At 41.5% G+C, this 15,609-nt stretch overlaps 1 protein-coding gene across 1 annotated transcript in view; it reads right to left on the bottom strand.

Annotated features, from left to right (window-relative positions):
• The window catches only part of HERC2 (E3 ubiquitin-protein ligase HERC2), a 496,511-nt gene that overhangs the window by 222,242 nt on the left and 258,660 nt on the right, over positions 1-15,609 (bottom strand). The window contains exons 38-40 of the mRNA XM_068391274.1: positions 11,874-12,018; positions 10,982-11,172; positions 10,721-10,850 (exon numbers count right to left, since the gene is read on the bottom strand). Coding sequence (XP_068247375.1) covers positions 10,721-10,850; positions 10,982-11,172; positions 11,874-12,018 — 466 coding nt within the window. The remainder of the gene's footprint in view (positions 1-10,720; positions 10,851-10,981; positions 11,173-11,873; positions 12,019-15,609) is intronic.

Here is a 15,609-nt window from a genome sequence, read left to right as displayed (position 1 = left end):
ACATTTTGCGCACTTTTCACTTTACCACTTAGATTTTCTGCTTTACCACTTTTTAACAACTTTACATCGGACATTAGCTGGTTTCTGTCCGAAGCTAAGGACTCAACCTTCTCGCCTAAAGCTTGAATGGCTAAAAACATATCCCGCATAGACGGTTCATGAGTGCTAGCAGGGGGTTCAGGAACAACCACTACAGGGGAAGGATTAGGTTCAGGGGCATGGGAGGAGGAAAATTCCAAAGATCTAGATGAGCTTCTCCTCACCCTATCTCTTTCGAGCTTACGAGTATATTTTTCATACTCAAGCCATTCGAATTCCGACAAGACCACTCACTCCTCACACCGATCTCCTAATTGGCAGGATTTACCCCGGCAATTAGAACAAACAGTATGAGGGTCGATAGAGGCCTTGGGAAGACGTTTGTTACATTCTCTCGCACACTTGCGATATACAGGAGAAGGGTCAGCCATTTTGAACAACCAGAGAAAATCCAAGTCAAAGCCAAATTCATCAACAAGAAACACAAGCCAAAAAAAGGGTTTCAAGAGTTTTATTGAAGAAACACACCAACACAGCGAACGCCAATAAAACAACCAAAACAAAGTACTTCACCAATTCGGTAGAAAACTCGAGGTCTAAAGCGAGCGGAACCAACTTGTCGGCAAGACCGACAGAGAAGAACTGGAGTGGTTGATAAATATGTGCGGTATCTGGCCGATAGTCGGCGCTGGTGGGCACACCCGCAACCTTCACGGCGATCGCTCGCGAGTTTTTTGGATCTGTCGGGCCGTCGGAGACGTCAGCTATTATATATTCACCGGCTAAGTTTAATATTTAAAAATATCAATGATAATACAAATCAATTCAGATTGCATTAATGATTATTCTTCCATAATTATCTGTGCAATAAGAAGATATAAATTTTGCAATTAAATTACTCTTAAGTCTTTCAGGGTGTACCATTCGTGACATACTGTATACTGTAATCTAAAAAAATCAGGGCTAATTTGAACATTTGAATAACTATTGTACTACTAACAAAGTAAAAGTTAGCAGTTGATGACTATCTTTCTTGTTATTCAAATCTTTACATGTTAAGTTGCGTACAGTATTCTCAGCTTAACAGTACAGTGCATTTCAAAGACAGAGCACTTTTTTCCGACTTCAATTTACAGAACCACAGTTTCAGTATTTTCAGCATTTTTTTACTTTATTAAAATATATTACTATCATAAGCATTACCATATATTCATAGTAAAAGAAGTCCTGGGAGAATCTTGATTTTAACTCACCAGTCTAGTTTATTTACCTAACAATAATAGTGCAAAGGAGTTTAATGGAAATCTCAAACAAATGCTGAAAAAAGTTTGAGGTATTAAATTTTATGTATGGTATTAGTTTGTTTTGTACTTCATGCATATCTACATACTATAACTATTATACTACATATAATTCTTCATCATATCGCGGTTCACCTATGGTTCTCTCAGTACACTATGCATTTATAAATATATTGTATGTAAATCTATATCATGGGTTTCTGAGGGCAGATAAGTTTAATATTTTTCCTATTTCAATTATCTTTTGGTAAAAATAATTAAATTACAGTAATAAATATAAATACAGAAATTTGGTCAGGTAAGCAAAATGCAATGTACATAACTTTAGTTTGACGGGAAGAAGAAAATGCGTAGCGTACCGTAAGTGATACAAAGACTTTCACATCCATATGGATAACAAAAATCAGGGAAGCATGAGAAGACATGCTTAGCTTGCCCAAATGATTCCATAAAAGGTACACTATTGGCCAGTAGAGAAGACACAATCAATGAGAGCACGCTGACTAGTATCCTGGCCGCTAATTGGGTGTCGAATCACAGGATCACTCCAAGTATCCCAAGCTGTCTACTTTGATTCTACGCATATGTACAAAACATCACTCTCTATCTTTATTTGTGTTGTGCGGTGTTTTTATGCATTTTTGGCTGAAATTATGAATTGCTTTCAAGCCTTACAGCGTCAGGTAGACATTCTGCACCGTTAAGGTTTCTGGCAGTGATCCCAAGCATCAGAGAGCTTATCCTACTGTATAGCAGAGAAGATGAAACTCCTTAAGGATGGGAGAAGCTATGCAGACCTTGGCTGCCATTATAACATCAACGTATCTACCATTCGCTAAATCAAGAAGGACCAAAAGATTATATCAACAACAAATGCAGCCATTTCTAGTCCAATGCAGGACAAAGGCCTCACACATGTCCTTGGTCATATCTGGATTTTAGCCATTTTCACCACCACGCTGGCCACAGCAGATTGGTGATGGCCGGAGACCAATCTAATACAGGTAGCCCTGACTTGTAAAGCTTTACTACTCATGGCGATACACAAATCCTTTCACTACATTAAGGTATCCTCACTCATCACTTTTATCTAGACAGTGAAAACAGTGGTAATTTCCAGCAATAAGGCCATTGTATGGATGAAGTTTACATATTTTTAATAGTGAGTATTCCAATTTTAATATTTTCATTGATGTATAAGTAAGGATGTGTCTACAGTAAAAGTAAATTTTAGCTTAAAAAGTGATGAAGAGTTTATAACAGGTTTATAAGAGTGTTGGGACAAGTTAAAAAATCTTAAATTTATAAATGTAAAATATTAAAAATTATAAAAATAATAAAAAAAAAGAATATATATGCTGTAGATTTCTATATTTACTTCTCAGTTATTCAGATATCAAAGAGGAGGAGGGGTCAGCTTGGGATTGGAACATAACACCTGCATTAGCCGAGGGATTACTATGTTTAGTAAAATGTGGATGCCTTTATGTGAACCATTAACCAAAGATAACCAAAGCTGACACAGCAAGCCACTGTATGGGTGACTGGTATTAAATAATTATTATGTAACTTGGCTAGAATATTAGTCATCATTCATTTTATGATAATTTCTATAATGCAATTTTACTAGTTCACCACAAATCTCTATCCTGAATATTGTTAAAGTATCACTCCCATAGATATTTTCACAGGGTGTAATTTGAAAAATGCCTTCTGTTTTAGTATATTTTTTTGGTTACCTGCCACAGTATGTCTTTCTTTAAATATCACAATATGAGTTTCTGTGCAATACTCTCTTAGAATTTTAGATGATTTGCATAAGTTACATACCCAACTCTTCTGCCCATTTTTCAGGAATAAGTTTCCAGCTCCTTGTGAAAACTTTAGAAATATGTTATTTTTATTAATAAAATAAATTTTTGAATATACTTACCCGGTGATCATATAAGCTGTCAGCTCTGCTGCCCGACAGAAAAACCTAAGGACAAAATACGCCAGCGATCGCTATACAGGTGGGGGTGTACATCAACTGCGCCATCTGTCGAGCAGGTACTCAAGTACTCCATGTCAACACAGAACCAATTTTCTCCTCGGCCCACTGGGTCTCTATTGGGGAGGAAGGGAGGGTCCTTTAATATATAATCACCGGGTAAGTATATTCAAAAATTTATTTTATTAATAAAAATAACATTTTTCAATATTAAACTTAGCCGGTGATCATATAAGCTGATTCACACCCAGGGGGGTGGGTAGAGACCAGCATTACATGTTGACATTATTATGAGCTAAGTATTTTGTATTTCATTTTAGCAGTTATTCAAAATAACAAACATAAAATAAATAAGTACCTGGTAAGGAAGTCGACTTGAACAATTACTCTGCCTTTTTAAGTACGTCTTCCTTACTGAGCCTCGCGATCCTCATAGGATGCTGACGACTCCTAGGAGCTGAAGTATGAAGGGTTGCAACCCATACTAAAGGACCTCATCAAAACCTCTAATCTAGGCGCTTCTCAAGAAATGACTTTGACCACCCGCCAAATCAAGTAGGATGCGAAAGGCTTCTTAGCCTTCCGGACAACCCAAAAACAATAATAAAACATTTCAAGAGAAAGATTAAAAAGGTTATGGAATTAGGGAATTGTAGTGGTTGAGCCCTCACCCACTACTGCACTCGTTGCTACGAATGGTCCCAGAGTGTAGCAGTTCTCGTAAAGAGACTGGACATTCTTAAGATAAAAAGACGCGAACACTGATTTGCTTTTCAAATAGGTTGCGTCGATTATACTTTGCAGAGATCTATTTTGTTTAAAGGCCACGGAAGTTGCGACAGCTCTAACTTCGTGTGTCCTTACCTTCAGCAAAGCTTGGTCTTCCTCATTCAGATGGGAATGAGCTTCTCGTATTAAGAGTCTGATAAAATAGGATAAAGCATTCTTTGACATAGGCAAAGATGGATTCTTAACTGAACACCATAAAGCTTCAGACGGGCCTCGTAAAGGTTTTAAATAGAACTTAAGAGCTCTTACAGGACATAAGACTCTTTCTAGTTCATTTCCAACCATACGATAAGTTTGGAATATCGAACGATATTGGTCAAGGCCGAGAAGGCAGCTCGTGTTTGGCTAGAAAACCAAGTTGTAGAACATGTAGCCGTTTCGGGTGAGAATCCGATGTTCTTGCTGAAGGCATGAATCTCACTGACTCTTTTAGCTGTGGCTAAGCATATCAGGAAAAGAGTCTTTAAGGTGAGATCTTTCAGGGAGGCTGATTGTAGCGGTTCGAACCTGTCTGACATAAGGAATCTTAGTACCACGTCTAAATTCCAACCATGTCTAACCAAACGACGCTCCTTCGTGGTCTCAAAAGACTTAAGGAGGTCCTGTAGATCTTTATTGTTGGAAAGATCTAAGCCTCTGTGACGGAAGACTGATGCCAACATGCTTCTGTAACCCTTGATAGTGGGAGCTGAAAGAGATCGTTCTTTCCTCAGATATAAGAGAAAGTCAGCTATTCGAGTTACAGAGGTACTGGTCGAGGATACGGATACTGACTTGCACCAGTTTCGGAAGATTTCCCACTTCGATTGGTAGACTCTAAGGGTGGATGTTCTCCTTGCTCTAGCAATCGCTCTGGCTGCCTCCTTCGAAAAGCCTCTAGCTCTCGAGAGTCTTTCGATAGTCTGAAGGCAGTCAGACGAAGAGCGTGGAGGCCTTGGTGTACCTTCTTTACGCGTGGCTGACGTAGAAGGTCCACCCTTAGGGGAAGTGTTCTGAGAACGTCTACTAGCCATCGAAGTACCTCGGTGAGCCATTCTCCCGCGGGCCAGAGGGAAGCAACTAGCGTCAACCTTGTCCCTTCGTGAGAGGCGAACTTCTGCAGTACCTTGTTGACAATCTTGAACGGAGGGAATGCATATAGATCTAGATGTGACCAATCTAGTAGAAAGGCATCTATATGAACTGCTGCTGGGTCCGGGATTGGTGAGCAAAATATTGGGAGCCTCTTGGTCATCGAGGTTGCGAAGAGATCTATGGTTGGCTGGCCCCAGGTGGCCCAAAGTCTCTTGCATACATCCTTGTGGAGGGTCCATTCTGTTGGAATTATTTGTCCCTTCCGACTGAGACAATCTGCCATGACATTCAAGTTGCCTTGTATGAACCTCGTAACTAGTGAAATGTCTAGACCTTTTGACCAGGTGAGGAGGTCCCTTGCGATCTCGTACAATGTCAGAGAGTAGGTCCCTCCTTGCTTGGAGATGTACGCCAAAGCCGTGGTGTTGTCCGAGTTCACCTCCACCACTTTGCCTTGAAGGAGAGACCTGAAGCTTTTCCAGGTCAGACGTACTGCCAGTAGCTCCTTGCAGTTGAAATGCATTGTCCTTTGATTCGAGTTCCATAATCCCGAGCATTCCCTACCGTCTAATGTCGCACCCCAGCCTACGTCCGATGCGTCCGAGAAGAGAACGTGGTTGGGAGTCTGAACAGTCAGGGGAAGACCCTCTCTAAGGTTGATATAGTCCTTTCACCAAGTCAGACAAGACTTTATCTTTACGGAAACCGGGATCGAGACCGCTTCTAGCGTCTTGTCCTTTTTCCAGTGAAAAGCTAGATGGTATAGAAGAGGACGGAGGTGTAGTCTTCCTAGTGACACAAATTGATCCACGGATGACAGTGTCCCTACCAGACTCATCCACAGCCTGACTGGGCAGCGTTCCTTCTTCAGCATCTTCTGGATGGATAGCAGGGCTGAGGGTTGATCGTCTTGTTCAGCAACGTCCTCATCAGAGGGTTCCTCATCCGAATCTGATGAGGAAACGGCAACGGAGTGGGCAACGTCTGACTCGCTGAATCCGGTCGCACTGGTGGATGCGTGACGGAGCCGGACGCAATATCATGGCACTGCTGCACAGTCTGTGAACTGTCAACAACCATGGGTGCGCGAGGAAGTACAGCGTCAACCCGAACTGTCTAGACTGTCTGGGTTGTGCAGTCAACACCCTACCGGGTTGCTGAGGTTGACGCACTGCGTCACAACAAGTCACCTCTGCTGGTTGTTGAACGTCTTCCTAGTGACACACTGAACGTCAACAACCACCTCCGAGCGTCGCTTAACGTCAACGTGCGACTGGCAACCCACACTGGGTCGCATCGGTGGAGGAACCACCTCAACTGGCAGACGCGAGTAGGATACCTCAGCGTCAACAGGGCGCACAACCAACCGGTTGGAAGGTTGTTGGCCAGAAGGTTCTTCTCCGCATTTAAGTCCTCTATCAAGGACACAAGCTTGGACTGCATGTCTTGCAGCAAAGCCCATTAGGGTCTACGGGAGCAGGTGTGGCAACAGACGGGGTTAGCGACTGAGGCGGAACCATTTACCATCCCTGGAAGCCTTGTTATGTGTGACATAATAGAACAGCAAAACTTCAAAGGCTCGACAAAAGTTGAGAAGTTGACCTGTAAACAACTTGGAGCGTCTCCTGGCTAGGCGCCAGGGCGAGTCTACCAGAATTGAGAAGTCTATCTGGGCAGAGGCATGAACTCCCAAGCCGAGAACTTCTCTCGTGTCCTATCAGACTCTCGCTCTATAAGCCAGTTTAAAAGAAGGGAAATCAAAGGCTGTATCCCTAAAACTCCTCCTGGTGCAAAAACCAGTCGCCTAGCCAACGTAACGCTCTCTAGGAGAGCGAGAGAGCACTAGCTTAACAACAACGGCTTCGAAGTAGCTAGGCCTAGTGTAAGCTCTGACGTTTAGGCGAACGAGGAGCAGCAGTTACAAGATCCGGACGAAGATCCTTAAAAAATTATCATGATTTAATTAAAGTCCATAGGAGGCTAAGCAGCTTAAGGCTCCTCTCCAAATGACAGAGTCCTCAAAGGAATATCAGTAGGAGGGAGAACAGCACTTTCTCATCTACAGGAACCTTGTCCGATAAAAGCTAGGTTATCTCAGTGAGTCTCTCACTGGTGCATTAGTAGCAGACCAGAAGGCAACGTCATGTAACTGCTTGACAGTCTGTGAACTGTCAACAACTGAACTGTCAACCACAACAGGTGCGTGAGGACATACAGTGTTCACTCGAGACTGCTTTGACTGTCTATACTGAGCAGTCAAAACAACTCTAGAATGCGGAAGTTGACGCACAGCGTCAAAACAAAGCAACTTAACTCCACCCTCCTGAGTTGGTAACTCGCGAACGTCAACGGAGGGTTCCGTGCGTCTGTGAACGTCAACGTGCGGCTGGCAGGGTACACTGCGCATGGGTGGTGGAACTCTCACAGCCGGAGTGCGGGAGAAGGTAGCCTCAGCGTCAACTGAACGCACAACCGTGGTTGGTTGTAGGCTAACGGGTGCAGCGTCAACCTTCTCCGCACGATACTCCTGCATTAAAGATGTTAACTGTGTCTGCATGGTCTGCAGCAAAGACCACTTAGGGTCTACAGTAGCAGGTGCGGCAACAGACGGTGTTACTGCCTGTTGCGGTACCGCTTTGCCTCTCTTAGGAGGTGAGCAGTCGTCGGAAGACTGCAGCGAGTCCGAACTGACCCAGTGGCTACAACTGGGCCGTTGGACTTGCGCGGAAGGGACCGACTTGCGCTTAATAAGCTGCGAGACCTTGGTCCATGGTTTCTTACGAGAAAGCTCTTCCGCAGACGAGAAGTAAATGGGCTCTCTCGTCTTTGTGTGGGTGGGGCGATCTTGGGTAGATACGCCCGAAACCACGGAGGGAAACGTCTGTTCGTTGATCAAGGCCTGACGAACCCATAAGTCGTTCGACATTACTTCTCCCCTGGGCTTGGGAGCTTGCAAGAGGTCCCGGACTAGGTGAACGACAGGCACGAACAGACGAACCCTCGGACGCAACACTGTAACACTTTGCGCATATCACTTTATCACTTCGATTTTCTGTTTTGCACTTATTTCACTGAAATCAAAACTTTTACTGATTTCTACCTGAAACACGCAATTCTACCCTTCATTAAAAGGTAGTAATTGCGAAAACAGTCGTATAATGCAGCTCATTAATACTAGCAAAAACAGAAAACATATATAAAGATAAAGAATTCAGTGGCTGGGAAAGAGACTAAACACTAGTTCAAATAAACTACGTTTACAAACTCTCACCGCACATAGCCTGGGGACAAGAATAAAACCCTAGAAACGTTTTACCTTCTTCCCCGTACAGCGACTAGGGAGGAGAGTAACACGAGAACAACGTTACCCGCTTGAACGGAACGTTTTCTCTCCTCTCTCTCCCTCCGTCTCTATCTCTCTCTCTCTTTCTCTCTTGATTTCGCACCTGAGAGAAGAGCCCAATTATATATCGTCAAAAAAACATGTTATTTGGCTAAAGGAAAAAAAACTGAAAGGTTTTCCAAATAAAAAGTTCCTTTAATTTAGAATTTAAACCATTTAAGTTAAGAAAGAATGAACGAAACGTCAGAATCGATTTACTCTTACTGCAAAGTGAAACCGTGATACACTCTCTCTCTATCGTAACGATAGAGCGCATGTTGAACGTCCTGAACGTCAACAACTGCGTAGTCTAAAAAAACTAAACGTTAGTTCATCTTTGAAAACAGTACGAAGACTATCAAAGAAATTCTTTCATAAAACATTAAATTTAAAAAGTTTTAAATTCCTTAAAGGCTAAATACGATATAACGGGCTCAACGTTGATTAACTTCGGTTCCAAGTTAGGACCGCCTACTATCAGGAAAGGTCGCATATAAACAAAACATTAAAATTTATTTTTATATGTTTATAATAAATGGAAAGTTAATCGAAGAGGCCTAATAAAGGCGGAGAGATATAAAATATATAGATCTATAACGTGTTAAGCAAAATTACTAAAAACCTAAACACACTTCCGTCTAAGGGAAGGGTCGGCCATTTAAAAGTGAAAGAGAGTCCATACTCTCTTTGTCACCATAATTAAATCTATCCAAAACGAGTTCAAGTTTTGAGATGAAGATAAAACCCCTGCATAGCGAAAGCTCAAAACTAGAATAGTGTACTTCACCAAATAGTTGTGAAAACAAATCCAGTTAGTAACAGCGTATTTAGTAGGTCTTGCCAGTGGCACGACAGAGAGAAAATTGGTTCTGTGTTGACATGGAGTACTTGAGTACCTGCTCGACAGATGGCGCAGTTGATGTACACCCCCACCTGTATAGCGATCGCTGGCGTATTTTGTCCTTAGGTTTTTCTGTCGGGCAGCAGAGCTGACAGCTTATATGATCACCGGCTAAGTTTAATATTGAAAATGTAAAAACTGTACCTACCCCAGTCCTCTAGTTTACAATATGCTAGCCTCCAAGTGTAGTTCCTGCTAGATTTTGTGAATGTCTAAAGTTAAATTCTAGATTACTGAAAGCCAGTCTTTTAGTGCAGTCTAGTCTGTCTTTAAAATGTACCAGTACCCAAAGAATGGCTTGTGATTAAGAAAACATCTTTAAAAGGACCACTAAATTAAACTAGATTTTCAAATAACCTACAAAATCCATAATGATGTCTTACATGACATACCAGGCGCTGCACTTTTCTTCCCAAAATGTTCAATTATACATCATATACTATGTACTGGAAAAGTGAATTATAGCAGCAAAAGATACAAAAAAAAAGGTAAAAATATATAAAATATTCAAACCAGATAAATATATGAGAGAGAGAGAGAGAGAGAGAGAGAGAGAGAGAGAGAGAGAGAGAGAGAGAGAGAGAGAGAGAGAGATTTTCATATTTCTTACAGTTTTTACCAAGAATTCAGAAAGAAACTTTTTCATAAACATAAACGAGAAAATAAAATAAAAACAGTAACCTCATCTCTTCATATCCTGCCATGCTTTGCCACAAACAATAAACTGTGAATATAACATTCTGCTATTTAAATAAACAAATGAACCACTCTATAACTAATATATCTACTGTAATATTAAAAACAGCTAACCAAAATAGTGTTTATTTCATTACTTAATACAGTACAGTACAGTATAAAGCAATTTCATTTATAAAGAATTAAATGCTATTCACTTTTAAAAGTATGTGTATCTTTGAAAAACTGAGTGTGCAATATAACACCAGACATTCTACCAAAACTATATCTTTAAAAATTCTTCAAGTGTCTAGTCATGTAAATCTTTGAGGGTGGACGAGCTAATAAAGGTAAACTGTTACGTACCTAGCAAACCCACTTCAGCTTCAATCACAATAACAACAAAGGAATTTATTATAAATGGAATTTACTTTCAGCATTTTGATAAATTACTTCTTGAGATCATTATTTCCAGCATGCCATACTGATGAGATTAAGTGTTGCAAGAATTATTGTATCAAAAAAGAAGTTGAAAGGAAGACACACTAACTATTAAGTCTTCTACTTACCTAAACATCCGTCATCCAAAAATACATCACCCCCTAGTCTGGGTCTAGTGTCAACACCACCAATGATGGCCAAGGAAGCTGCAACCCCAGTAGCTTGTCCGGCAAGACTACCCGGACGGCAATCTTCAACCTAAAAGACAATTATACTGAGAGATCAGCAGAAACCCCACTTTCTCAACAACTTTTGAGACAGTAAACAAGATGCCTAAATATTATCATCATCTAATATTTTCAAAGATCAAAAATTTTACAGGGACAAACCTTAAACTGGAACTGTGATAAGTCAGAGAGCAATTGTGCGACCAGACTTAGACGTTCAGTTATAGAATCGTTGATGACACCATTCCACACTGGCAAGGCATGAAGTGTTCGGACCAGGGCTACAACAGCCTCTACAACTGTGCTTGAATGAGTAGATGTAATGGCTACACATGTTCCAGGAACTTTTCTACCTGTAATGTAGAAACAAAAATTAATCTAAAATAAAAACAACCGTGATGTTAATTAAGGACAATACTAATCTATATTAAGAAAAAAGTCTACATGCCCAGTAGATACAGTAAAATCTGAAATGATTTACAGCCTCATAATAACTAAAGCAATACCTTGACGGACAGAAAGACACACGAGCAGGTGGTAAACCAGTATAACAAAAATCTAACCCTTTTCATCGGAATAAAAAATTAACTTTTTTTTTACTAATTTTCATGAAAAGAACGTCACGTCAAATATTAAATTAGAATCTCTAAAATTTTAGATATTCACCTTCAGTTACAAAAACAATAAACCTACTAAAGTCACTTAGTGAAGCATAAGGTATGCTTAAGAATAATTTATTGTATGTATCTAAACGATTTATGAGAAAAAAATGAAAAGATGAACCAAACCTTGAAGAATCAATTTAGTAATGTGCAATGAAAGCATCAGGACAAGTAATAACAAGGTCTTAGTGCTATGGACTATTTGCTAAGCAAAGTTATGGGTTATATATTTCTGTAACACTTCTACTAATTATCAAGTAATATTTCCCCTAATAACAATATATGCCTTAACTCTTTCTAAGGGCAAAAGTTAAGTTTTTACATAAATGTCATGCCCATACCTATTAATAGTGATAAAAAATGTATGTTTTTATGTAATACAGAAAACTTACCAGTGGCACTGATAGCTGGGTCATTAGCACATGTGAGAAGGGTATTGCCGAGCAAAGATAATATACGGTCTAGGAGCATTTGTCTTTCTTCTAAGTCATCAATTCGATGGGGCAAGACAGATGCTAGGAGTCGCAGGGATAAAATCTGTAGGAGATAAGATAAACTGATCAATAAGTAGTCAAAATAAATCAATGTTTATTTAAATGATACAAATAAAAATAGTATTTTCATTTTAAAATAATTTTTAAATATACTTACCTGGTAGTTACATATATACATATATATATATAGCTTAATCCCGCGTTTCGTCACGCGCATGGCAGTAATTCAAATTTCGCGGCAATCACCGCCAGGTGAGTAGGTGGTTATACCTGAGCGCCATCTCTCAGTAGTTAATGGAACCATACCCAACATTCCTCAGAAATTCCATGCCCCTGTTTTCAGAGGGGAGGAGTGAGCGCCTTTTTATATATGTAACTACCAGGTAAGTATATTAAAAGATTTATTTTAAAATGAAAATACCATTTTTAAATATGTAACTTCCCTGGTAGTTACATATATATAGCTGATTGACACCATTGGTGGCGGGTTAGAAAACCTCATCTCGTCGGGAATTCGTATAATTATTAATAGCTACAAATTAGTAGTACCAATAATCTGGTTCTTACCTGATAAGGAAGCTGGCTTCATAGTTATCCTGCCTCATTTGCCTGCATTCCTTAAGAGACTCAGCGATCCACCCAGGGGACTGTAAAAGTCTCTGTGGGGCTGCCACAAGGTCCTCGACCTTAGCGTGGCTAGACCTCCACCCTTGCTATCCTGGCATAGCCATGAACAATTTTTCTGACCACCTACTCCGAAAACTAAAAACACACACCATAAAAACTAACTTGACTTGCATCCCAGACTGTGGAAGGCTGCAACAACCTTCACAGACAATTTGTGAAAACAAGTACAAGAAAAAAAGGCAAGGGTATACAGGTGTATAATAAAAAAGGTTGTAGGGAAGAGGCAGTAGACCCCTCTCCAACTACGACGCCGGAGGTAACTTACGGACCCAGGGAGCAACAATCTTCATACTAGGTCTGGGCATCTTTAAGATAACAGTCTGCGAAGATTGATTTACTTCATCAGAAAGTAGCTTCCAAAATTGACTTCATTGCCTTATGTGCTTGTAAGCCATAGAAGTTGCTATAGCTCTAACCTCATGTGGTTTACCTTTAGGATTGGGAAACTTCTTTCCTCACAATTCTGGTGAGTTTCCCTTATCAAATCCTTAATAAAAAAAAGCCAGGGCATTCTTTGATAAAGGCAAAGAGGGCCTTTTAAACTGAGCACCAGAGGTTGTCCTCTTGTCCTCTCAGGTTTTTGGATGCGTGCAGATAAAATTTCAGAGCTCTCACTGGACAAAGGCCTCTCTCCTTCTCCCGTCCAACTAAGTGAGATAGCCCTGGGATGGTAAAAAATCTTGGCCAAGGTCGATAAGGATTCTCGTTTTTTGGCGAGAAAGCCTACCAGAAGGGAGCAAACTGCATTGTCTCCATTAAAGCCCACCTTCTTGCTGATGGCTTGCAACTCTCCTACTCTTTTGGCTGTAGCCAATGCAACTAGGAATAGAGTCTTTTTGGTAAGATCCTTCCAAGAAGCCTTGTCAAGGGGTTCAAACCTACTTGAGGTCAAAAAGCCCAGGACTACACCCAGGTTCCAAGAGGGGGTTGGATTGTTCTTCCTCTTAGCGGTCTCAAAAATTCTAATGAGATCCGAGAGATCCTTGTTACCTGACACATCAATGTGTCTGTGACGAAAGACGGAGGCTAGCATGCTGCGGTAACCCTTGATGGTAGGTACAGCCGGCTTCTCTTTTGTTCGCCAATGCAACAGAAAGTCTGCTATTTGGGTTATAGAGGTACTGGTAGAGGAAAGTTTGTTAGTCCTCCACCATTCTCTAAACACGTCCCACTTCGATTGGTAAACTCTAATAGTGGATGTCCTTCTAGCTCTCGTGATAGCTCATGCAGCTTCCCTTGAAAAGCCCTTCGCTCTTGCCAGCTTTTCGATAGTCGAAAGGCAGTCAGATTGAGAGCTGGGATATTCTGATGGTACCTCTCATGTGTGGCTGTTTGAGTAGATCGCTCCGACTTGGTAACGTTCTGGGGGTATCTACCAGCCACTCCATCACTTCTTCAACCCAAGGTCTCATGGGCCAAAACGGAGCTATCAGGGTCGTGCGGGCATCGTGCGATTCCCTGAACTTTTTCAGGACTCTGTCCAGGATCTTGAACAGAGGAAAAGCATTCACGTTTAGGTCCCCCCGGTCCAAGAGAAAAAACGTCCACTGCAGCTGCTTCCTGGTCTGGGACTGGAGAGCAATACACTGGCAACCTCTTTGTCATCTGTGTAGTGAAGAGGTCTATCGAGGGTTGACCCCACAACATCCAAAGGTTGGTGCACACCTCGTGATGTAGGGTCCACTCTGTAGTTAGAACTAGTTTTCCTCTGCTGAGAAGGTCCGCCCTCACGTTTTTTTTCCCCTTCTATCAAGCGAGTTATCAGGGTTATGTCCCTCGCTTTCACCCACAGTAGTAGATCTCTCGCAGCCTCGTAAAGTGAGTCTGAACGAGTGCCTCCCTGCTTCTTGATGTAGGCCAACGCTGAGGTGTTGTCTGTGTTGACTTGAACTAATTTTCCTTGGACTTCCTCCTGAAAGTATATTAGCGCTCGGTGAATGGCCACTAGCTCCTTGATGTTTATGTGCCATTCCCTCTGAGACTCTTCCACACACACCCGATATCTCGGCCTTCCCCAGTGTTGCACCACACCTCATGTCTGAGGCGTCGGAATACAACATTAGGTCGGGGTTCCTCTGATAAAGTTCGAGGCCTTCCAGGAGTTTGTTGGGATCGTCCCACCAACTCAAGTGATTCCTGATCCCCAGAGAAATTGGAATCCACTTTTCTAGACTTTGACCTCTCGTCCAAATTTTGCAAGATGAAATTGAAGAGGCCGTAAATGAAGTCTTCCCAGGGAAAATGAACTGTTCGATCGATGAGAGGGTATCCAGGAGATTCATCCATTCTCTCACCGAGCAGGACCGTATGTCTAGGAAGTGTCGCACCTTTACTAGGCAATCTAGAATGTGTTTCGGGGCTGGAAAAGCCCGAAAAACCACCGAGTGAATTCTCATCCCCAGGTAAAAGATGTTCTACGAAGGTGTCAGTTGAGATTTGGCCAGGTTCACCTTCAGACCTAACTGTTGCGTCAAGGACATTGTAATTTGAAAAGCCTTCAGACACTTTTCTTGCGACCTTGCTCTGAGTAGCCAATCATCCAGGAACATAGATATCCGTACTCCCTTTAGATGTAGCCAGCGAGCCACGTTGGCAACCACTCGGGTAAAAAACGTAGGGAGCTGTGCTCAGTCGAAAGCAGAGTGCTTTGAACTGATAAGTAGTTTTAGGAACACGAATTTTAGAAATTTTCTGTGGTTCGGGTGTATTGGGATATGGATATATGTGTCCTGCAGATCTAATGACACCATCCAGTCTACCTGTCTGGTGCCTGCTAGGACTGACGCAGAAGTTTCCATGGCAAATTTACTTTGCTGACGAACTTGTTCAAGGGACTGACGTCCAGAACAGGTCTCCATCCCCCCGAGTTCCTTGGAACTTGAAAAAGTCTGTTGTAAAAACCCTCCGAAGAGGTGTCCTCTACTACTTCTATGGCTGATTTCAACAG

Source organism: Palaemon carinicauda, chromosome 17, assembly GCF_036898095.1.
Source record: "Palaemon carinicauda isolate YSFRI2023 chromosome 17, ASM3689809v2, whole genome shotgun sequence".
NCBI lineage: Eukaryota > Metazoa > Arthropoda > Malacostraca > Decapoda > Palaemonidae > Palaemon > Palaemon carinicauda.
This window is presented reverse-complemented; position numbering and strand designations above follow the sequence as displayed.